This window comes from Brassica napus, chromosome C2, assembly GCF_020379485.1.
Source record: "Brassica napus cultivar Da-Ae chromosome C2, Da-Ae, whole genome shotgun sequence".
In the NCBI taxonomy this organism is placed as follows: Eukaryota; Viridiplantae; Streptophyta; class Magnoliopsida; order Brassicales; family Brassicaceae; genus Brassica; species Brassica napus.
This window is the reverse complement of record NC_063445.1, coordinates 34,412,956-34,437,207: the sequence shown is the minus strand read 5'-3', so window position 1 is coordinate 34,437,207 and position 24,252 is coordinate 34,412,956. Positions and strand designations below refer to the sequence as shown.

Here is a 24,252-nt window from a genome sequence, read left to right as displayed (position 1 = left end):
AACCGATTTGGCATAAATCGGAGCAGAAGAGCGACGTATAGCGACTAGGCGGCTGGGCGGCCGATTTTTAGAACAGAGATTAAAAGCGCTGAAAAAATCTGTAGTCTTTATTAGTAACTCGATCAAATCGGCTTCCACAAAATAAATTTTAAAATTTTAAAAGGTCTAATTGTTGGACAAGTGTCATTGTATAATCCTAATAATAATAATCTAGTAAAGAATAAAATCTCTCGATGCCAAATACGACTTTGTATGGTCTCACAAAGATTCCGCGTATCGAATCACTTCCCAACAAAACACATTTTATAAGCTCGTCTCTTTCTCTTAATTCTCTCTCTCCCTCTCACGCGCAAACCCAGTAACATCGCCAATGGATCGCACCCACCAACCCGAATCCACGACCCGACCCGGAAACACCGTCGTCCTCTCCATCGACTGTCTTAAAGGAAGCTCCAAAAGCGACGAATGGAGCGGCGATATGCTTCAAACCGGAGACATAGTTGAAGAAATCCGGATCGGTTCGGGACCCGGTTCGGCTATTTTCAAAGCTCCGTTTAAAGGAGGTAAAGCTTGGTTACAGAAAGTTCTACACAATTCTTACAGAAACAAAGATACTTCGATTGTTGTAAGAGTCAGACGTGGCTCCCACGATTTATCCGATCTGTCTGCTTGTATTGTTCCTAACGATTCCGCCGGTAAAAAACAGTACATGCTTAGATCCATTGATGACCCGAATTATACAGTCGGGTTCTCGGATCGGACTGAGTCCGATTGCCTCGGTATACAAGGTGAGTTAACTCTTTATCTGTTTTTGTTGACTTTTCTGGCTTGCTTGTTGATTTTTGCTTCATCATCATCAGCATCACATCGTGCTTCCCAGCTGGTGAAATTCAATTTGTTCTGCTATTAATAGTACTTTTTTGGATGGAATCGTACGGAATTATTGTTTTTCAAATCATATAATATTTGTATTTACATCTTAGTATATGATTATATTACTATCATTAATTATAAGAGAGACGGTTATAAATATTCAAGAGGACAATTTTGATTTCAGTAGATGATCTTTTCACATATTCGCATACAAACATGTTTTGAGTTGCAAAATATCAATGTGTTATAAACGGTCACAAAATATTTCAATTTGTTTCATACATATTGATTACTACTACTTAAGATTAACTACAATCTAAGAACTCTTTATGGTAAAGCCCTTTCTCAAAAAAAAAAAAGAATCCTTTATGGTAATATTCTAGAAATTTGACACAGTTATGTTTTTCTTGGAAGACACCCATTTATATGTACACTTTATTATTGATGATATTATAAACACTAATTAGTTAACTAAGAATGTTTCGTCTCGGACATCCAATAGAAGAGATACTTTTCTCTGTATTTTGAAGTTGTATCGTTTGGATTTTTCACAAATTTGCAATATCAAATGTAACCACGTTTACCTAATAATTTAAGTAAGATTTACAGTATGTTGAATTTTAATTAGAATGTATAAAGCTGGAAATAAAAATAATAATTTTACATAGAGTTGAAAAAAAAATCTAATGACTATTTCACTATTTTTTGGTTAAAATGATATGCAGCATCAAGAGGATCAAGAATGGTGGAAGCATTGGTGAGAGCAAAGCTTCAAGATGGTTACGTTTCATATCCATGGGAAAGACGAATGCAAGAAGCCTTGCCAATCTCCGGCTCAAGCAACTTCCTCTCCATTCTTTTCCTTCCCAAAGCTTCTGGTAAGTAACAATACCGAAATTGTTTAGTCATATAATCATTATATTCAACTAAACTATGTATACTATATACATATATCCCCTGCATATATCATATGTCTGTGGTGAAAATTAACAATTTATAAACAAAATTTTAGCATCTGATAATTAACACTGTTGAAATTGTTAGTGATGGATTCATTCAATTAAACTTTTTTTGGGGGGTAAAAATTCAACTAAATTTTATATACATATACAATTTTAAAAACAAAATTTTAGCTTATGGAAGGGCTGGCTCTCGGTATAACGACTTGGAAGACACACTTGCTCGTGCAAATGCTTGGCTAAGTTGTTCACAAGCCAATGGCGTTCCTATCGTCTTCATGAATATTCAGACTGAATCTTTGCTTACCAAGGTCAGATGTCTATACTTTGTGTGTAGGTAGTTTGAATATGGAAATGATTATTAATTTTCTTTACATGGTAAAGATATCTGGAGAAACCGCCTCGGCGACAGTTAATACGACATCGCTTTCTGACCTATCGAATCTTGCAAACGCCAGTCTATATGGGTTTGAGGATTATCATGGAGTTGATATAGGTGTGGTTAGAGCAGTTCGGCTTTGGTATGCTCCTCTTGGCGTTGAGTTGCCAATCGAAATCAAACTCAGAGATGATGACACCAAACTAGGGTTCTCCATCAGCCGCACTGAAGAGGTATGTATCACTAATGGACTAGGTTTCAAATCATGTGTCTGAAAATGCTCCTATAACACTTTGAATTTTGAAATGAAATATATATCTTGGACAGGGTTTCATTTATGTTTCGTCAGTGACGGACCACGACGACGAGAGTGCACCAGCTGCAAGATCCGGCCTGAGCTCATTATACAGAGACGCAGCCAAAGCTTCGCGTCGTCTGGTGGTTTCACGTGTCGGTAGCCAGAAGGTATTGCCGTGGATGGTTTCATCCACAGGAGCCATTCGCTGCTACGACACCGTTTCGCTCAGCCAGAAACTGTCGCTTCACCGTCACGCAAAGATTTCCATCGTCCTCCACGTCATTCTCTGGGATTCCTCCGCCACCGCTGCATTCTCCTCACCTCCCAGGAGCAGCACCCACTTGTTGTTTGGTAACGAAACGCTAGATTCGATGGAGTTTTCACAGCTTCGCGAGGCATTGCCACCGCGACAGGTCGGTGACAGACAAGTGATGCCATTGGCGGATGACGAGGATGTGTTCAGGTTTGAACGCGAGAACGCGGGTAATGCTTCGTTCAAGTTCCAAGAGATCCCTTTTACTAACGAGTCCTTGTGAGTTTGCGATGAAATCTCTTCTCTGTTATATTTGTGAGTTATATTTTTGTGGGATATGGATTTTATAAGTGCATGTAACTAATTGGAACACGCAACACCAAGGTTAGTTATATTTAGTTTGTTCCTTTGATGCTTGTACGTTTTCTTTGTAATGGAGGGTTTCTTTGAAGCTGTACAACATTATTTAACTCTACAAAACTCACGTTTTAGAGACAATTGTAATAGAAAAAGAATAAGCTAGACAGTTGCTCAGTTGGTATGTTAAGGATAATCCATATCCTTGGAATATATAATTATGTCGATAGCAAAGTTGATTCATATATTTACATAGTATGTTTCTTACGGTCTTCCAACTGTTTTAGGAAGTTCTCTATGTATATACACTTGTCATTGACCTAACGATGAATAACAAGAAAACCTTCACAAACTTGTTTTCTTAATATGGTATTTGATGTAATGTTATGTTCACTAAGATCAGGTTGGATATGTTATGTTCACTGAGATCAGGTTTGATATGTTCAATAAATCCCTAAACCAAATTTCTTTGTGAATAGTTATTTAGTTAATTAAAGATTATTTCAGTCAAAAAAAAAAAAAAGATTATTTCAGTCAATCAATAATGCTTTAGCTTCTACCAATTATCTTATGATCTAGATAATCAGGTCTTGTCAATCCAAATCTTGCATTAAAAACAGTCAAAGTGAAGAATATGGACTGGAAAATGGTTGCATGATGGTCACATCTCTCGTCCTCCTTTGAGAGTGAGTATAACATAATTGATCATGCATCAAAATGGTGGGATATGGATAAGCTCAATGATCTTTTATTTCCATGGTGTGGAGTTTGTTGGGGATTATTAATCCATGAAGTCAATTTTTTTCTGCTAAGGAGTAGGTTGTCGGCTTTCTTCTATTTCCCGGTAAAATGAAAACGTTTACTAAAAATAGTTCTTTCCATATTTCAGGATATGAAAGAATTTATCTTAATTATCGACTAAATACAACCTATAAAAAGGGTTTCAAAACCTAGAACAATGGATAGACTATTCAAAGTTTCAAATATAGATTTAGGCGGCTAGAATTAGGTGTACTTAATGAGAGATGTCAATCCAAGTCCCACATTGGAATTTTAGACAAGGAGTCTCTAATATATAAAGAGATGTCCAACTCTAATTAGTACGAGACCTTTTGGGAAGAAAACCAAAAGTAAATCCATGCGGGCTTGGTTAAGGCCCAAAGTGAACAATATCGTACTAATCGGATAATAAAGAGTTGGACACGGGATTTCACAATCCCAACAATTGGTATCAGAGCGGTTTGACGAGATTCTGCAAGAAGATCAAAATACCCTTCAAGTATGAACGGGACCCAATGAGTTAGGATTGGGAGGTATGCGGCAGAGATCAAGTCAAAAGATCTTGGAAGTTCCTCTGTGGAAAGGGAGCATCTTCAAAGCACCTCAAAGTAACCTTGCGACTAAGGGTGTCGAATGTCGAAGATGCGACAAGGCACCGAGATGATTCGCTAGAGGAAAGGGCACAAGGTGTGTGGTCCTTAGCTTGAGGGGGAGAATGAGAGATGTCAATCCAAGTCCCACATTGGAAGTTTAGACAAGGATCTTTTGACTTGATCTCTGCCGCATACCTCCCAATCCTAACTCGTTGGGTCCCGTTCATACTTGAAGGGTATTTTGGTCTTCTTGCAGAATCTCGTCAAACCGCTCTCGACATTCAGATCTCTTAGAAACACAAAGAGTTATAAGAACAACTTTTCTTATTAGCTTTAGAAACTACTCAAAACTAAAGCTCTCAATATGTTTCTCTCAGATCATATGGAACACCTCTCCATTAGACCTATATTTATATGAAAGACAATTTCCTTTAACATGTGGGATATGGAAAACACAAACCTAACCTAAATAGAAACTTCCTTTTCCTATTTCTAGGTTTCCTTATTGTGTTTATCTTAACATATTAAACATCTAATAATATGTTAAGTTTCCATAAGCTTGGAATTATCCAACATTCACCCCCTTAATTCCAACTTGAATTAGGGAGAACAATTTCTTGAACTCCGATTAAGCTCTTCATTTGCTTGAACATAATCCTTGCTAATGGCTTGGTAAGGATGTCGGCCTTCTGCTCAACACCCGGCACATGCTCCACTTCGATCTGCCCGTTCTCCACACACTCACGAATGAAGTGATACTTCTTGAGTACATGCTTACTCCTTCCATGGAAAACTGGATTCTTGGTTAGAGCAATGGCTGATTTGTTGTCGATCCTAAGCTTGACTCTCTCGCCTTCTTTGCTTAGTATCTCACTCAACAATTCCTTGATCCATATAGCTTGCTTCGCTGCTTCTGTTGCTGCCATGAATTCTGCTTCGCATGATGACAATGCAACCGTCTGCTGCTTCTGCGACGTCCAAGTAATCAGTGATGAACCGTAGTAGAATGCATGTCCTGACGCCCTCCTCCCGTCATCGAGATCAATGTTGTGACTTCTGTCACTATAACCAACGACACTCCTTGACCCATCTCTCTTGAAGAACAGACCGTAGTTTGTTGTTCCTTTCACATATCGCAATATGTGTTTGATGGCTTATCCGTGAGAGTCTCTCGGATTATGCATGTATCGGCTAAGAACACCTACTGCGTAACACAGGTCGGGTCTTGTGTGAAGCAGATACCTCAAACATCCTATGATTCTTCTGAACTCGGTAGCATCTATCTCTCGCTCATCTTCAGCTTTTGAGATCTTCAAATTCGCCTCCATTGGAATTTGAGTTGCGTTACACGCTTCCATCTTTGTGTCACGCAGGATTCCTTGAGCATACCTCTCTTGTTTTATTCTGATTTTGTCTGCTCCTTAAATCACCTCTATGACAAGGTAGTACGTTAGCTTACCTAGATCTGACATCTCGAACTTCTTAGACATCTCCTCCTTGAATTGCCTAATCACCTTAAGTGAAGTTCCTGTCACAAATAGATCATCAACGTAGATGGCAATGATCAAGACGTCTTCTCCTTCAGTCTTGCGGTACACTGATGGTTCCTTCGTGCACTTCTCAAATCTCATATCCTTGAGAACCTGATCAAGTTTCACACTCCATGCTCTGGGTGCCTGGCGTAACACATGCGTCTTGTGTAACACACAAACTCGATCCTCTTCTCCTTTCTTCTCAGAACCAGTTGGTCTAACTACAAGCTCCCATATCTTGTTTCTTGTGATAGACTCCAACTCATCTTCCATAGATTCAACCCAATCTTCTTCACAAGATAAGTTGAACTCATCTGAGGCAATCTCTCCTCCTCTATCGGTATGAGATCTTTTGAACCGATAGAATGCCTCATGATTATCTGCTGTCGTTGGTGGTGCGGTTTGTCCACTCAAATCTCCAAGCAATAATCTTAATGGCTTTGATGTACGAACCATGTCCTTAGTCAGAAGTGAGTCTCTGGTTTGCTTCCCTGCGAGACATGTGTCACACACGCCGTCTTCGTGTGTTACACTCGGGAATGAGTGTCTCGTTTGCTTCCCTGCGAGACATGTGTCACACACGCCTTCTTCGTGTGTTACACTCTGCATTCCTACGACCATCTCCTTCCTTACCATGTTGTTCATCACTCCATAGCATATATGTCCTTGTCGAGCATGCCACCTTCATGTAGCATCTACGTTCCTGACATGTAAACACTCCGGGTAGCTTATCTCCATAGGGGTCTTGTAGAAACGGTTTGGAGATCTTGTCACACGAACTAGCAACCTTCCATGCTAATTTGTGAGCGTTAAGTAGACATCTTTCATGTTAACCTCACATCCGTTTTCTGTTGCTTGCCCAAGACTCAATATATTGTGCTTCAGATCGGGTATGTAGTATATGTCCTTAAGTGCCTTCTTCTCTCCAGTCTTGCACACAAAGGTAACCACACCCTTTCCTACAATGTCAACACACGATCCATCACCAAACTTCACTTTCCCTTTGGTGTTGAGATTCAAACTCGAAAAGAACTCCTTGTTCCCTGTCATGTGATTGCTCGCTCCATTATCCAAATACCAGACACTTGCATTGCCTTTGTCGATATCAAGATTCTTCGGAATCACCTTATCTTCGTTCAAAAATACCACCTCGTGTACATAGAGTGCATCAGCCTCTTCTGTCTCGTTTAGGTTGGTTTCTTGATTCTTCTCTGTCTTTTCGGGACAGATAGTTGCGTAGTGACCAGGCTTGTCACATCTCCAACATATCAGCTTTGAACGATTCTTCTTCGAGTTGTTATCTTCGGTGTGTGACGCACGGTTTTGGTTGTGTGACCTACCTCGACCTCTGCCTCTACCGTTCCGTCCTCTTCCTCTACCACGAGAATTCTCATAGCCCCTCTGACTATGCTCTTCATTGTTCGAAAACATCAGTTTCCCTTGGTCTTCTTTCTGAGTTTCTTCTCCTACATGCTCCTCGTACGCCTTAAGCCTTCCAACTATGTCTTCAAACCCCGTCGAGTTGAGATCTAGGACTTGCTCAAGTGATGCTACGATCTGGATATACTTGTGTCTTGGAAGACCCTTCAAGAACTTCTTGACCATCTTGGATTCTTCTATGTTTTCTCCCAACGAGGTTGCTTTGGATGATAGGCCCGATATCTTCCCCGCGAAGTCATCGACCGTATCTGCATCATCCATCTTCAACCTATCAAACTCCGTCATCAACGTCTGAAGTCTCGCCTCCTTTACACGATCAGCTCCTAGGTGTCGCGACTTGATGGCATTCCAGATCTCTTTTGATGCGGTTTGTTCTCCCACCTGGAGAATCAAAGTCTCTGGAACAGATTGAAACAAAAGACCTATCGCAACATCGTTCTTCTTTTGATCATCTGAACCGGGTTCGATTGTGTCCCATACTTCATGAACATGTAGTAGAACCTTCATCCTCATCGACCAAACTGTGTAGTTTGTCGGTGACAACATCGGACATTGGATGGATGTAGATCCAAAGTCCTTCGTGCGTGGAGCCCTAGTCACGTCAGCCATCTTGCCGTCGCGATCTCTTGTTCACAAGCACCAGGATCTTAAGCTACAACTTAAGCTTAGATCGAGTCTCCAACCTGAGGCTCTGATACCAATTCAGATCTCTTAGAAACACAAAGAGTTATAAGAACAACTTTTCTTATTAGCTTTAGAAACTACTCAAAAATAAAGCTCTCAATATGTTTCTCTCAGATCATATGGAACACCTCTCCATTAGACCTATATTTATATGAAAGACAATTCCCTTTAACATGTGGGATATGGAAAACACAAACCTAACCTAAATAGAAACTTTCTTTTCTTATTTCTAGGTTTCCTTATTGTGTTTATCTTAACATATTAAACATCTAATAATATGTTAAGTTTCCAGAATTATCCAACACTTAACCAATACGTTGTAGTCTCGAATCTCTTGATCACTAAAATCGATCTTTGATCCTTGAATCTTGTCTTTTACTGCTTATATGTAGAATACAAAGAATCTGCGCAAATTTACCCTAGCATGATTGATTCTCAAAATAAACTAGTTTTGGAAGAAGATGATTTCTGGATTTGGGATCATAACAAATTTTGGGGATTATTCGGTTAAATCTGGTTATTGGTTGGGTTTCAATTTATCTAAACCTGATGAGATTGCGGAGGCTTCATCTCTACCATCCATATACATCCTAAACCCCAAGATGCGGAAGTTTCAGACTTCCAACAAAATTTAAAAAAAAATCTTTGAACAGTTTCGAGTGGTGCTCTTTCTTTGGCAGATAAAATTTCTTCTAGAGGTTTATATATTGATTCTAGATGCTAGGTTTGTAAAATGGAGGGTGAATCTATTAATCATATTCTTTTCACATGCTCCAAGATATAGCTTTTAAAGCAATTCTCTCTTCTATAATATCTTCTTTTTGACTCAAAACATCAAGAACTCCATAGTTCAAGTTCAGATTACCCGTGTTTTCCCTTGATTGCTCTGGAAAATCTAGAACAACTTCATCTTTGAAGGAAATGGCTTTCGGTGTAACTGATACTATTAGGAAAGCTATAATTGACTTAAACCGTTGGTTTTAAGTGAATTGTGCTGATTGTCAACAAGATTTTAGAATTGGTAACAGTTTTTATTGCCATATTAATGCTTGGATGCCTCTTCCTCAAAGCTGGTTAAAATGTAATAATATTGGTTCCTCATTAGACAAATCTTCAGAAGTTGTTGGATCTGCTTGGGTTCTAAGAAACAAAAATGGGAAAGTTCTTCTCCATAGTGGAAAGTTTTTTTTTTTTTTTTGGTTTCCATAGACTAATCGAAGCTTCACTTGAAATTTAGAACTGGGCCACTGAAAGTATGTATAGTCTCAAATCCCTCGTGTGATGTTTTGTTGCTGAAGCCAAGAATCTTATTGGACTCCTGAGTGGCCTGCTTTAAAGGAGTCTTGCGTTGCCTCACTTCTTTGTTAGACAGAATTTCTTTTTGGAGATTGAAGCATGAATTCAACAATTCTAATCTTGGTGCTCATTTAGTTGCTTCAAGTGTTGCAAGGGAGGATTGTAGACAATCCTATGTAGCTACTGGTTACCCTATTTGGCCAAAAGATCTTTTAAATCTGAATGTAACTATAACGTTCCGGCCGCCTACGGTTAATGGGCCACCCACGTCCGCTTACTCGGTCCGTGGCTTCCATCCCATCCGACGATGCGTTGCTTTAATTCTTGGAAGGATCATTCGTCTTATTTACTGACCCTACAATCACCACATGACATTTTTCCGTACTTTGGTCTCACTCGCACGATATCGCGAATCACTTCCGGATAAGTCACTCATCCTTCTACTACTCCAGCTCAAGCACGCTTAACTCTGGAGTTCTAAATAGATGTGTGCCCGAAAAGGTAAGTGCACTTTAGTGACATAGGTAGCCAAATCAATTCTCTTAAATCTTTTCCGTATACCATTGTGACAACCCATCCCGCTCACTCGGGCTCGGAATCCGGCTCACAGCCCTGCAGGGCACCGACCCTAACCCCTCTCATGTGCGCCCCTCCCGGCCATACATGTAGGTTATTGATGCGCTTGGCGTTACTCGAACTCAAGACCTCACCCTTTAACAACACTCCAATAGGATGAGTTGTCACCAATTGATCTAACCTACATGGAGGAGTCAGTGAGGACTGACATGTGAGGGGTTAAGGTCGGTGCCATGCAGGGCTGTGAGATGGGTTCCGAGTAAGCGGGATAGGTTGTCACATAAAAGGTCGACTTTTATTTTAACAACTTGCCATGTGGGAACTACCTGTCCCGTGGACCCCAGGCTGGCCCTGCAGGGCATCGACCCCAACCCCTCAATTATGAGCCTTCACTGACTCCATAAGTAGGTTTTTGGTGCGTTTGGCGTTCCTCGAACCCAAGACCTCACCCTTTAACAACACTCCTCCAGGACGAGTTGTCACCAAATGATCTGCAGATCAATTGGTGACAACTTTATGTGACAACCCATCCCGCTCATTCGGAACCCGGCTCATAGCCCTGCAGGGCACCGATCCTAACCCCTCACATGTGAGTCCTCACTGACTCTCCCATGTAGGTTATTGATGCGCTTGGCGTTACTCGAACCCAAGACCTCACCCTTTAACAACACTCCAACATGATGAGTTGTCACCAATTGACAGATCAATTGGTGACAACTCACACTACAAGAAAACAGCGACATACTGAGGGAAAAAAATCGTCGGTATGTCGTCAGAATAACATTATTCCGACGACATACCGACGAAACAAGTCCTCGGAAATAACTCCTCGGAATTTCTTCTTTCCTCGGAAATCCCTCGGAATTTTCCAACGGAATTCCGAGGAAACAAATTTCCGAGGACATTCCGAGGACCACTAGTTCGTCGGAAAGCTCCTCGGAATATACCGAGGAAGAACGTCGTCGGGATATTTCCTCGGAACTTCGTCGATCGATGCGTTTTTGGACATATATCCATCGATCGATCCGTTTATAAAAAAACGTTCGGAATATTCCGAGGAACATGTCCCTCGGTATAAACGGATCGATCGATGTATATATGTCCAAAAACGCATCGATCGATCGAGTATATCAAGTGTTCCTCGGAATTTCCTCGGTATTTCATTTCCTCGGAATGTAAAAAATATTAATTTTTTTAAAAAAATAAAATTTTTGAAATTTAAATTCGAAAATATAAAATTAAAATTAAAATTGGAATCATATTAATTAATATTAAAAGTTTCACAAATAAAAATAAAACATTCCGAGTTTTTGGAAAAAAAAAACTACGGGTCTGGCACGTCCGGGAACACCTCGTTCGGGTACATCCTCTGCATCATCTTCATCATTTGCTGGTTCAGCCTTCCTCTGTGCCTCATAGCCCGCCTGTTGAGCCGCCATCTGGGTCTCCAACAAAGATATGCGTCATCCTTACCATGTTTGACCCCGTACCACCACGACCACGACGCTGTCGAGGCCGGGTCTGATCATCATGAGACCTGTAAATTAAAAAAATATATTTAATAAATATAGAAATATATAAATTATTTTTTTTTTATAAAAAAATCCCAAATAATAGTTTTTAATCATTCTAAAAAGATTTATAGATATTAAAAATGTTTAATAAATATATAAAAATAGTTCTAATAAACAAAAAATAGTTTTAATAAATAAAAAATTTATATAATATAAATATATATATTTTTAAAAAAAAATCCCAAATAATAGTTTTTAATCGCAAAAAAAGTTTTATAGATATTAAAAATGTTTTGTAAAATCCAAAAAATCGAATTTATATACAAAAAATATTTTGTAAAATCCAAAAAATCGAATTTATATACAAAAATCGTTTTGTAAAATACAAAAATTTATTTTATATACAAAAATCGATTTTATAAATACAAAAAAATAAAAAAATTATAAAAAAATTCTAAATCAATTCAACAAAACAAATTATTCAACCAAATCACAATTCTAAACCTATTATACAACCAAATCACAATCCTAACCAATCACCCTAACAAAAATCTATCAAAACTACACAAAACATAATAAATAGAACCTAAGAGAGTGGGATAGGGTCCTTACATGATTTGTGTAAGAGAAGGGGGAGATCGCCGGAGATATCGTCGGAATTCAGGGGGAAATCGCCGGAGAGGAGAGATGAGTCGCGCAGAGGAAGAAGAGAGAAATGGGGAAGAAGAAGCGGCTCGTGGTTATAAAACCTAGGGTCCGACGGATACTATCCGTCGGAATTCCGTCGGAATTCTAATTTCAATTTTCGCGAAATATTTGCCTGGTAAAATGAAAATATTCCGAGGAAATTCTGACGGATAGAATATTCCGAGGAAATACCGAGGAACTAGTGTTTGGGGTTTCAAAACATCAATTTTTTTTGCCGTATTTCATTTCTTATACAATTGTAATGCATACCATTGAGGATTCTTTGTATAGATGAGCATAAACCATGAAATAACAAATTTCAAAACGAATTGAAAGTATTCCCTTTACCGTTCATTAAAGTGTATAAGTGTTTCTCTTATGTTGTGGGATTTCGTTCATACAATCGGAAAAGTGTTTATTATAGGGTAAGGAACAAATTTTTGACTTCATAATGAACGTAAGACACTTAATAAGGGTTATATAGGTGTTATTCAAACCGCAAAACGTTGTTTTCAGTTTAAAAACCCTATTTCCTCGGAATTTCCTCGGAATATTCCGAGGAAATACCGAGGAACTAGTGTTTGGGGTTTCAAAACATCAATTTTTTTTGCCGTATTTCATTTCTTATACAATTGTAATGCATACCATTGAGGATTCTTTGTATAGATGAGCATAAACCATGAAATAACAAATTTCAAAACGAATTGAAAGTATTCCCTTTACCGTTCATTAAAGTGTATAAGTGTTTCTCTTATGTTGTGGGATTTCGTTCATACAATCGGAAAAGTGTTTATTATAGGGTAATGAACAAATTTTTGACTTCATAATGAACGTAAGACACTTAATAAGGGTTATATAGGTGTTATTCAAACCGCAAAACGTTGTTTTCGGTTTAAAAACCCTATTTCCTCGGAATTTCCTCGGAATATTCTGAGGAAATTCCGAGGAAACCCTTTTCTTCCTCTGAATTCCGTCGGAATATTCCGAGGAAATACCGAGGAACTAGTGTTTGGGGTTTCAAAACATCATTTTTTTTATAAATGGATCGATCGATGGATATATGTTCAAAAACGCATCGATCGATCAAGTATATCAAATGTTCCTCGGAATTTCCTCGGAATATTCCGAGGCTTTTCCGAGGAAACAGGGTTTGGGGTAACAAAGTGATCGATCGATCCCAAAATGGATCGATCGATCACTAAGATGGACCAAAGCGTAACAATGTGATCGATCGATTAGATTATCCCATCGATCGATGTGGATATCCAATGAATCGAATGAACAAAATCTCGAACGTTTTTTTATAAACGGATCGATCGATGGATATATGTCCAAAAACGCATCGATCGATCGCTAAGATGGACCAAAGCGTAACAATGTGATCGATCGATTAGATTATCTGATCGATCGATGTGGATATCCAATAGATTGAATGAACAAAATCTCGAACGTTTTTTTATAAACGGATCGATCGATGGATATATGTCCAAAAACGCATCGATCGATCACTAAGATGGACCAAAGCGTAACAATGTGATCGATCGATTAGATTATCCGATCAATCGATGTGGATATCCAATAGATCGAATGAACAAAATCTCGAACGTTTTTTTATAAACGGATCGATCAATGGATATATGTTCAAAAACACATCGATCGATCGAGTATATCAAGTGTTCCTCGGTATTTCTTAAAAAAAAAAAAAATCAATTGTAGTCTGTTTCCGAGTCATCATCGTCGGAATTTCCTCGGAATTTTGTAAAATCCCCCAACGGCTCTCCAACGGCTATAATATTTCCTCGGAATTCATCGGTTTTTTCCGAGGAACACATTTTTCCTCGGTATTTCATAAGAATATTCCGACGGATTGATATTTCCTCGGAATTCTGTCGGTATATTCCGAGGAAACCAAATTTTGGGTTTCCTCGGAATATCCTCGGAAATTCCTCGGGAAATTCCGAGGATTTCATTTTCCGTCGGAATGTCCGTCAGAATACCCCTGTTTTCTTGTAGTGTCATCCTGTTGGAGTGTTGTTAAAAGGTGAGGTCTTGGGTTCGAGTAACGCCAAGCGCATCAATAACCTACATGGGAGAGTCAGTGAGGACTCACATGTGAGGGGTTAGGATCGGTGCCCTGCAGGGCTGTGAGCCGGGTTCCGAGTGAGCGGGCGTGAGCCGGGTTCCGAGTGAGCGGGATGGGCTGTCACAACCACAAACCAGAATGTTACAATTCACCCCCTCTCAAAGAACGTAACGCCCTCGTTGCACCCCAAAATCGTTATCCATGTTAGTGTGGTCCCTCATTGATTCCAAACTTGTATGGGTTCGGTTCTGATACCAATTATAACGCCATGGCCGCCAACGATTAATGGGCCACCCACGCCCGCTCACTCGGTCCTTGGCCCATCCCATCCGATTGGTGGTACGTTAATTCTTGAGAGGCTCATTCTTCTTGTTTTATGATCCTGTAATCACTACATGACATTTCCTTATGATTTGGTGTCACTCATACAATATCGCGAATCAGTTCCCGATATGTCATCCATCATTATACTACTCCAGCTCAAGCATGATTAATTTTAGAGTTCTAAACGGATGTGTGACGGAAAAATTAAGTGCACTTTGATGACATAGATAGCCAAATCAATTCTTTTAATCATTTTCAATATACCACAAACCGGATGTTATGTTAACATTTTTGTTGTGTAATGTTTGGGTAGATGTAAGTGTGATAGTTCTTGATTCTCTGTTTTTATAAAACCTTGATATTATTTGGTTCAGTACTTGTATTATTCAGTGAAAACAAAATTTTGTAATCGCGGATAAACCGTAAATCACCTTTGCTGGTTACTGAATTTAAATTCACATGAGCAAATGAAACTGGAAAATGAAAAGTAATAAAATAGGTGATGTGTAACTTTGTTTTTTCGACAAGAATGCGTAACTCTTGTAATTGGAATTGATAACCAGCTGTATATTTTTGTAAAGCACGCCGAGAAGTTTATTATTTTTGTATAAAAGCTTTAGATGATGAGCATTGCAAATATTGTCAATATGCCATCATACGTTTTTTTAATTACAATGCTTAAAATAATTTAATATGTATTACTTGTAGCCATTTCACCAGAAATGAAAAATGCGATGTCAACAGCAGCACCAAATGAATCAGTGATAATGATATTTCCCTTTTTTGTGGTATAAATAATAGATACCATTCACACGGATAGAATAATAATGGTTTATTCAATAAAAACTCGAACCAAAAGATGTGTAGAAAATTCTCCTGACAAACTTATAGAAAATAGAGAGTAGCACGTTACATTTTTTATCTGCATGACTCCCCCCACCCTAGGTGAATTAAATTTTGAAAGTATCAAATTCCTTGCTTTTTTTTTTGAAAAATCAAATTCCTTGCTGTTTTTTTTTTTTTTGAAAAATCAAATTCCTTGCTTCCATCAAAGTTTTCAACACTTAGGTTTATAAGTTTAGTAAAAACATAGATACGATACGAAAAGTTGCTTAGCTGAAGCTTACTTTTTTTTGATCAATTGAAACTCTATGGGTTTCCAATCAAGTGGTGTTAATAAGCATAAAATAATAGGTAATCGCTATTAATATATTTACCTTTTTAATATTTTATACATACTTATCTTTCCTGTGAGCTGTATAAGGGAAATTGTTTAGTTCAGAATTCCAACCACAATTATAAATGAAGAAGAAAATCACATTTAAAAAGTAATGTGAAATCATTATATTAATTCAAAGGTAAATAAAATAAAGTCGGAGCGAAAATGGACATCGAGGTCATCGCTATTATTTTTATTGGCAGAAACCATTTATTAAGGCAAAAAATAATATATATATATATGGACAAATCTCCAAAATAGCACATTTCTAAGTTTATATCACAAAAATAGCACATTTCTAAGTTTATCCTTTGAAAATTTTAATTTTTTTATTTTTCAAAATTTGAAATCTTATCCCCAAAACCTCATTTCTCAACTCTAAACCCTAAACCCTAAACTCTAAACCCTAAATTCTAAACCCTAAACCCTAAATTCTAAACCCTAAACCCTAAACCCTAAACCCTAATCTATAAACTCTAAACTCTAAACTCTAAACCATAAACCCTAAACCCTAAATCCTAAACCCCATCCTTTAACTTTAAACCCTAAGTTTGTGACTTTTGATAAAACATTAAGTGGTATTTTTGTGATTTTTGACTTTGATTGTTAGTTTGGGAACAAAAATGCTATTTTTATTTTTTTCTCTATATATATATATATACGGTGATTAAAATGGTTCGTTCTTACCTTTTTTTTTTTTTTTTGAACACCGGTTCGTTCTTATCTATACGGTGATTAAAATGGTTCGTTCTTATCTATACGCCATGACGCTTTGTTTAATTACTCTTATTTTCTGAATTAGATGTGCATTTCTATTGGTCACTGACTTAATGCTTCTTCGTGGTCCCAACAAAATTAAGTTTAAAATATTTCTACAATTCATGATTGATTCCTGTTTCTAATTTAACTTGTTGTAATTTAATACAGAATGATAGGAAATTAATTTTGTATTTATCATTAGCTAAAGAAAAGCTAAAATGCCTAAAGAAAATAATATTAAATATGATTTAGAATTGGTCGTCATTTTTCTTGTTTAATTTATTTATTTTTATGAAAAAGGATTCTTACGGCCAAGCTATTTCACACTTTTACTTTGGTATATTTTTTTCTTTTAAAAAATTATCTTAAGAAAATAATATTCCAAAAAAATTATGTTTTATAAAAAAAACAAAAAAATTATGTTTGTTGGTAATTTAAGATAATAGTAACGTTTCGACAATCTTAATCTGAATTCCAGTGTTGTTTATCTCTTTAAATATTTTTACTTATTCTTACAAACAAAACTTCAAAATATATATACCGATATTATTATTAGAGTTTACTAAACTTTTAAATGGGCATAAATTAGTTGGGTAGCTATAATTGTGACGAAGACTTTGGGAAATGTAAAAGGAAAGAAATGAATGTAAAGCAACTACAAAAGTTATTATTTTAAAAAGTTGGAAATATAAAATTAATTGTAAAGTAAAAAGGACAGATTCCCACACATACACGAAACAAAATAAAATGCTAGTAGTAAATTAGTAAATTACTAAATTCTAACAAACAGAATTTGAATTATATGGTCTTACCAGTTACCATGGATATATCTCTTCTTCTGTGTTTTTCTTATCGAATGTCTGAAAATCAGAACTGAAAAGTTGGAAGATAATAAATTATTGGAAAAATCCCATTATATAAAAGCAGTTAAATTTAAGTTTTTTTAGAAGTGCCACATAGGCCAAAAAAATTGATAACTAACCAATCTGCCATGTCATTCCGGACTGGGATTGAAAGACCAACCTTCACAGTCCATTATTACTAAATTTCGGAGCCAATTTACACTATTCTCAGCATTCCATTTTAACAGTCCATTATTACTCAGATACTAAAGACCTTAATCCATTATTACTCATATACTAAAGACCCTAAAACATAATCTCTAACCCATTAATACTAAAAGCCCTGAAACATATAATTCTCTAAAAACTAAAGATCACTCATCCTCACCCTAACTCTAATCACCGACTCCATCTCATTGTGATTCTCTTCCTCTTCATCTCATCTTCAACTTAAATATTATCATTTTGGAATGAAAACATTATTATTATTGAAATATTAATTATTTATCCAAACCCTAATAAACAAAATATACAAGTTGTTAATGCACTCTATTGTTTGCAAAGAAGCTTTTCATATTATTTCCCTTTTTCATTTAATGCACAAATATAAATGTAGATTTTCCTTTTATCTAGAAGATGTTTTTTAATTTAACATAAATTTGGTTTTATAAATATATTTAGTTTTAATATATTCTTCATTATTTACATCTTATTAGTTTTAAACCATACAAAAAAAACATATATTAATTGCATATTTTAAAATTTACTTTATATTTTAAAACGATTAAAGTCACAATGACCAATTATTTGCCAGCACCACCAAAAACTCGAAAAACCCTATACAACCAAAATTTTATTTCCGTATATTATTAATTTTATTTGTTTATAATATGTTTTAAAAACAAACCAAAAAAAAATTGTGATAAAGAATGAAAGTTTTGATAGAATGACCAAAATGTTTCATTTAATAGGTAAAATGACCCTTATACCATAGATATATAAAATTTAATTAAAAATATTAAAAAAAATAAATGAAAAATAATTAAGTAATAGTCTTAGATTACACATTTTCAAAATACAATTTTTTTAAATAATTTTTTAGTTGATTTTTTAATTGCAATTTTTCTCTATTTTTGTTTTCAATTTATCTTTTTGTAATTCTAGCCGAAGTTCACAACAAGTGGAGCGACAACCTCGGACCGTAACCAATTATTGCTAGGATCATTAGGATGTGGCCCATCATAACACAAATAAAAATGCTTTCTTAGGAACAACTTTCATTTGTCTTGACATCTATGTTTGTCTAAAAAATACTTACTTTTAATTATTCCAACAACATTTCAAATAATTGCTTTTAATCACTCAACAGGAACAAAAAATGGAAGGGCGGGTGCCTATTTCTACGTCTGACACAATGTTGTACCAACGGTTCGAGGAAGGGAAAATTTATCACATTCTATATTTTAATCTTCTTCCCAATAACCGACGGTACAGGCTTACCGTTCAACCATACATAATCAATATCAATGAGACAACAATTATAACACTGATTCAAGAAAACATTCCACCGATTCCTTCATACATTTTCCGGCCCCAACGCTATCCCCAGTTGATCAGCTTAGCAAGTGCAACCAACTTCCTCCCAGGTCAAAAAAAAACCCATACCTATCACACATACAAATAAATTATCTATTTTTGTCGCTAAAAACAAATTATTCTCACAGATGTTGTTGGCCGCATATGCTTCATCCAAGGAAGTGATTTATATAACCACAACACAGATACAAAAATCATCATTGGATTGCGTTAAGCAATAAATATATAATACAATAATTTTTTGTAGATCCAAATTGGTCCGTCTAACTATATGGGACAATGAGGCGGCTAATTTTAGGGAGTTAAATCGCATATCTACCAGGAAAAACCAAATCGTAATCATCACAAGTATCATTCCAAGGTTACATGAAGGTAATCAACTAAACATAAAGTTTATGTCTAACTAAATGCTTACAAATATTTCACTTTTCAGGGAAACTATCATTCACAACCACACAAGGATCGCGCTTTTACTTTGACAAAGACATAGATATCATACAACGCTTTCAAAAGAGGAATAAACTGCTATCCTAAGCCTGATGGCATACCTCCACATGAGATCAAACTACAAGACGGAAACCGACACCAGTCAGTCAACTGTTTTAAAATTTACACTTCAATGCAAACAACCATATATTTTTCAAACTTACTACTGTTTAGAAAACAGAAACTGATCACCGCATCGCATTCAAACAAAAACTCTAAGGTTAATTTTACAACGAACAAAAATTAACTTCCAATATCTGATACTTAAAACTACAAAATATAAAAATTTACTTTAATAAAACATATTATCCTCGCGAAACGCGGACCCAGACTCTAGTAGTAGTTATTGAATACTAAATTTTAACAAGTTTAAATCAAACACATGAATTGATAGAGATATTTTTATTGATATAAAATTATTAAACAAAAATGATAAAAATGAAAATACTTATTTTCTTCGTGATTTTTAATGAAATACTTCAAACATTTAAATGTTGATTGTTAGATCCCTCATTTTTCGTAAAGGTGAACTTGCCAAAAATAGTCTAAAATTTAAATTTGAGTTCAAATATATACCATAAATTCAATAAAATGAAAAAATAAGATAAAAGTAAAAAAATAATCAATCCTTTTCTAAATTAATTAATCCTTTCTTATATAGATAATACTTCATATTCTCTCAAGTTTTGTAACCATTTGAATTAACTATTATAACTTCTTTCAATATATTCTAATAAATCAAAGTAATATGGATTTATGTTAATATTATTTTATTTTATTTTAAAATACTATACATCTTAAAAATAACATTATATTTAATCATGATAAAATTATACAAATGTTACCTTATTTATAACAAAATAATTCGGTATGCATATTAGGCCTGGACAAAATAATCGGAACCAAAAAACCGAACCGAAATACCCGAAACCGGAACCGGACCAATACCCTCAAATACCCGAACAGTTCCTATATTTTTATATCTGAAATAACCGAACCGAACCGGAACCGAACCGAGAACCGAACGGGTACCTGAATATATAAAAATATTAATTATATATAACATCACTAAATATATATTTTTAATTTAAAATTCTATTAAAAGTATCTGAAAATAGTTGAGGATAACTAAATTATTGTAAAGTATCCAAACTACCCGAAAGTATCGGAAACTATCCGGATAGTTTTATCCGAAATATCCAAAGTAATCCAAAATATCCAATTTTTTTTATCTAAATCATCTTAATTATTTGATATTTTACCCTAAATAACCGATATTTTATCCAAATTATCCGAATTACCCGAACTATCCGAACCCGACCTGGATCCAAATGAGAACCAAACTTTTTCCGTATATTTTCCGGTTCCTACATTTACTATCCGAATCGAACCGAACCCGAATCTATCCAAACCGAACCGAACCGAAAATAGGTCAAGTACTAAATGGATCCTCTAGCCCCTATCCGAACTATCCGAAACCCGAAATACCTGAATCGAACCGATATCCGAAATGCCCAGACCTAATGCATATTTTAAATATTTCAAAGGTGAACAACTCTGAATTAATGATCTACTGCCTTTTTAATCAACTTTACATGATTTATGGTTTTCGTAAACAACAATATTTACAATAATCTTTCAAAAAAAAATATAATACAATATAAAATTAAATAAACTAATAATAAATATTCAAAAAAATTACGTGGGTTCAACTGTTTAGAACATATATATGTATACTTCACTATAATTGGATTCCAACCTAAAATGTTACATTTGAAAAGTGATAATTTATTTGAATGAATAAACAACACAATTCATTAAAAGTAATACTATATGGTAATGATAAAAAAAAAATTGTTTTTTTTAATAAAATCTTGAAACTCTTATGGATATTCGCCAAGATAAATTTCTATATATATATATATATATATATATATATATATATATATATATATATATATATATATATAATATTCTCTGAGAATTAATTTATTTTTTTCCTAAGGATTTCTAGTTTATTTAAATTTATTTATAGGATTCTATATGTATAATAATCATGCTTTAGATTTTATAAGATTTTCCGTGATTCTTTGTCATCAAGAAGTATTATACTTTCAAAAAATAAGTTTAATACTTTCTTCCATATTTTTAAAAAATAGAAGCTAAAAAATCTAATGTAATATCAGTAAAATATGGTTTGGACAATCTACTCTATTAAAATAGAGTCCTAAATTTATCTACCACAAAAGTTGTCATTAAGTTTTGGACTCTTTGAACTCTGTTAGAAAACTGCTTTATTTATGGATCATTTCAAGTTTGTTACAATTTAATTATTATATAACACGTTGCTATTACAAATAAAACCGGATAACTAAATTAAACCGTTATCTATTAAAAGTAAACCAATATATTGACACGAATTAATTTAAATCGAGACCGAGTGTTATATACAATTTTTTTATCTATACAATAACTCTCATTGGACCTCTTATCGTATAGATAATACTTGGCGCCTTTTATACTCTTTGCTTCTAAGTTGATTGATTCTAATATCTTACAAACATCATTATCATACGAAGACATAAATATGTTTTATTCTCTTTGCTTCATAATTAGGTTATCAATGCAATAACTCTTATTCGATCTCATTTTCGTATAGATAATAGTTGGCTCCAAGTTGGCTGATTCTTTCTTAGACTTAGAGAAACCTGGCATTATGAACACAATATTGTCAGTATATAAACTTCAATCATCTCATGTTCACTATTTTACGTTTTAACAAGTCTTCTTCTAATAAGATTAGAACTTAGATATCATATGTATTTTTGAATTTAAATAATATTCATATCTACCAATTCTGTAAATATAATCCTTACCTAAAAGAACATTTGAAAGATATCATTGAGAAAAGATTTGATCAAATCTACACTAACTTGACTTTCACACCAAATAATCGATAACAACTTGATAGGATTTGATTCAAACTGTATATTCGAAAAAAGTTAATATTAAATTTTCAACAAGATTTACCTCCTTATATTACAACCTCCATATTAGTCATGGTCATATTATCCGAAACCCGAAAACCGAACCGAAAAAAACAAGACCGAAACCGGACCAAAAGTTACAAAAAATCGAATGGTTCCTATATTTCTAAATCCAAAAAACCGAAACCGAACCGAGACCAAACCGAGAACCGAACGGGCATCCGAATATTTTGAAAATTTAAAATTTAATATATATAAAATTTAATTTATAAATAAAATATATATAAAAAATCTAAACTACCCGAATAACCCGAGTATTTTTTCGGGTTTAACTCGGGTTTTCGGGATTTTTGGGCTTTAAACCCAAACCAAACCCAAATTATTTGTAATGCGGTCCCACTTCGGATTTTATAAAAAAATAGAAATCCGACCCGAACCCGACATTATGCGAACTAAACCGATCCAAAAAATGACCGGTTCCTAAACGGTCCCCAACCCGAATAACCCAAAAACCGAATAAACCGAACTGACCCGAACCGCCCGAATGCCCATGACTACTCCCTATTACTCAATTTTCCATCTACATTCATAATCTTGCATATCTTAACTCCGTATAACAACCCCAACAAAATATGAAAATCTGAGTATGCTATCCATTCTTTTAAAAATGGAAATTGTAATATACTCAGAACATTCATTATACCTAATCGTTTGCACATCACTATAAATAAGCTTCCATCAATTTATTATTTCTACACCTGCGATACAAAAAAACTTAGACTCATATGGCTATGGTTACCTCAGACACGATCACTTTGCTAAACGATGTCAAACCATACCAACCAACTTGGAAGGTTGAAGTAAAAGTCTTGCATTCATGGATACTCTTCTTAGCTGCAGTTCATACTCGCAGATAAGACCGTTCATAATCACAAATAATACAGTAAGTTTTTCTATTTTATCATTTCGGTACTGGTTTAAATGAATATCTAAACTGAGATTTATATCCTCTGTGAATGTAGGGTGTTAAGATAATACATTGTACCTGCAAGAGACTTTTCTTAGCTCGTGTTCAGAAACTTCAGGTTGGACAATGGAGGTTCATTGAAAATTTCGCACTGACCGCAGCTGCCGGAAAGTACCAACCGACGAGTCATAAGTATAAAATGGCCATCATAAGTAACTCCAACATCACCAATTCCTCCCTGAAAACTGATGATAATTTTTTTTATCACTAACCTCTTCCACAGAAATCATTAACGGAAATATTGATTCAAAATTTTTGATTGGTAACTCATAAATGTTTTCCTTATAACGTTTTATGCTTCGGGTTATATGAACTAATCTTATTATTTTTTAATAATATGGTTGTAGATGTTATTGGTTAAGCTATAAATATTGAGAATATCCAGGTTGTGTCTGTGCAAGGTAAAGAAACAAAGAAACTTGAACTAACTTTGACAGATACAGAATAAGTTATATATTACCTTTTGCAAATATATATTTCATATATTATATAGGCGTGTGTTTTAATATGTTAATCTTTTTATACAGCTATCATCAATTAGCACGTTGTCTTTGGAATCGGTTTGTTGAACAAATGTTGTATGCATACAAAGTTGGTCAAGTTTACAAGGGCACGTTGTCTACTAATCGATTAGTATATATATATATATATATATATATATATATATTATAATGCAATTTTGATTCACTTTATAATTTGTTTTTTTTT

General features: G+C 35.0%; 1 protein-coding gene across 2 annotated transcripts; it reads left to right on the top strand.

Annotated features, from left to right (window-relative positions):
• Window positions 1-259: 259 nt before the first annotated feature.
• BNACNNG49070D lies at window positions 260-3,296 on the top strand. 2 transcript variants are annotated; one of them, XM_013888997.3, is made up of 5 exons: window positions 264-788; window positions 1,599-1,751; window positions 2,007-2,143; window positions 2,217-2,444; window positions 2,539-3,296. In XM_013888997.3, the coding sequence occupies exons 1-5, from the start codon at window positions 371-373 to the stop codon at window positions 3,043-3,045; spliced, it is 1,443 nt and encodes a 480-aa protein (XP_013744451.1). In that variant the 5' UTR covers window positions 264-370; the 3' UTR covers window positions 3,046-3,296. The 2 variants fall into 2 exon arrangements, with proteins under 2 accessions (XP_013744452.1, XP_013744451.1); XM_013888998.3 differs by lacking the exon at window positions 2,007-2,143 and having other exon boundaries at window positions 260-788; window positions 2,170-2,444.
• Window positions 3,297-24,252: the final 20,956 nt, after the last annotated feature.

Coding starts and splice junctions, on each gene's coding strand:
- BNACNNG49070D (XM_013888997.3), top strand. CDS start 371: ATGGATCGCACCCACCAACCCGAATCCACGACCCGACCCGGAAACACC. Junction 789..1,598: donor CGATTGCCTCGGTATACAAG/GTGAGTTAACTC, acceptor AATGATATGCAG/CATCAAGAGGATCAAGAATG. Junction 2,445..2,538: donor CCATCAGCCGCACTGAAGAG/GTATGTATCACT, acceptor TATCTTGGACAG/GGTTTCATTTATGTTTCGTC.